The sequence below is a fragment of the Apaloderma vittatum genome, unplaced genomic scaffold (genome assembly GCF_000703405.1).
Source record: "Apaloderma vittatum isolate BGI_N311 unplaced genomic scaffold, ASM70340v1 scaffold5634, whole genome shotgun sequence".
NCBI lineage: Eukaryota > Metazoa > Chordata > Aves > Trogoniformes > Trogonidae > Apaloderma > Apaloderma vittatum.
In genome coordinates, this window is record NW_009714237.1 from 83036 (window position 1) to 83342 (window position 307).

The following is a 307-nucleotide window of genomic DNA, read 5'->3' on the forward strand; positions in this document are numbered from 1 at the left end:
GGGCTGCAGGTGGATGTTTACACCTCGCCCATGGGCTGCAGTGGGACAAGCCGCTTCATCATGGTCTTCACCATGACCCCGGGGGCTCTCTGCTCCAGCGCCTGGAGCACATCCTCCCTCCTCCTTCTTCACTGAGCTTGGTGTCTTCACATACTCTCACTCCTCCATCTCTGTGCCAGCTGTTCTGTGGCGCAGTTCTTTTTCCTGCATTTCTTAAATATGTTTTCACAGAGGCGTTCCTTTCCTATCATTACTGATAGGCTCAGCCTTGGCCAGCGGCGGGGGCATCCTTGGAGCGCGCTGGGCG

At 56.7% G+C, this 307-nt stretch overlaps 1 protein-coding gene across 1 annotated transcript in view; it reads right to left on the reverse strand.

Annotated features, from left to right (window-relative positions):
• Nucleotides 1-74, reverse strand: part of NDFIP2 (Nedd4 family interacting protein 2) — a 28117-nt gene extending 28043 nt beyond the window's left edge. The window contains exon 1 of the mRNA XM_009868662.1: nt 24-74. Within this exon, the coding sequence (XP_009866964.1) occupies nt 24-74 (51 nt within the window). The remainder of the gene's footprint in view (nt 1-23) is intronic.
• Nucleotides 75-307: the final 233 nt, after the last annotated feature.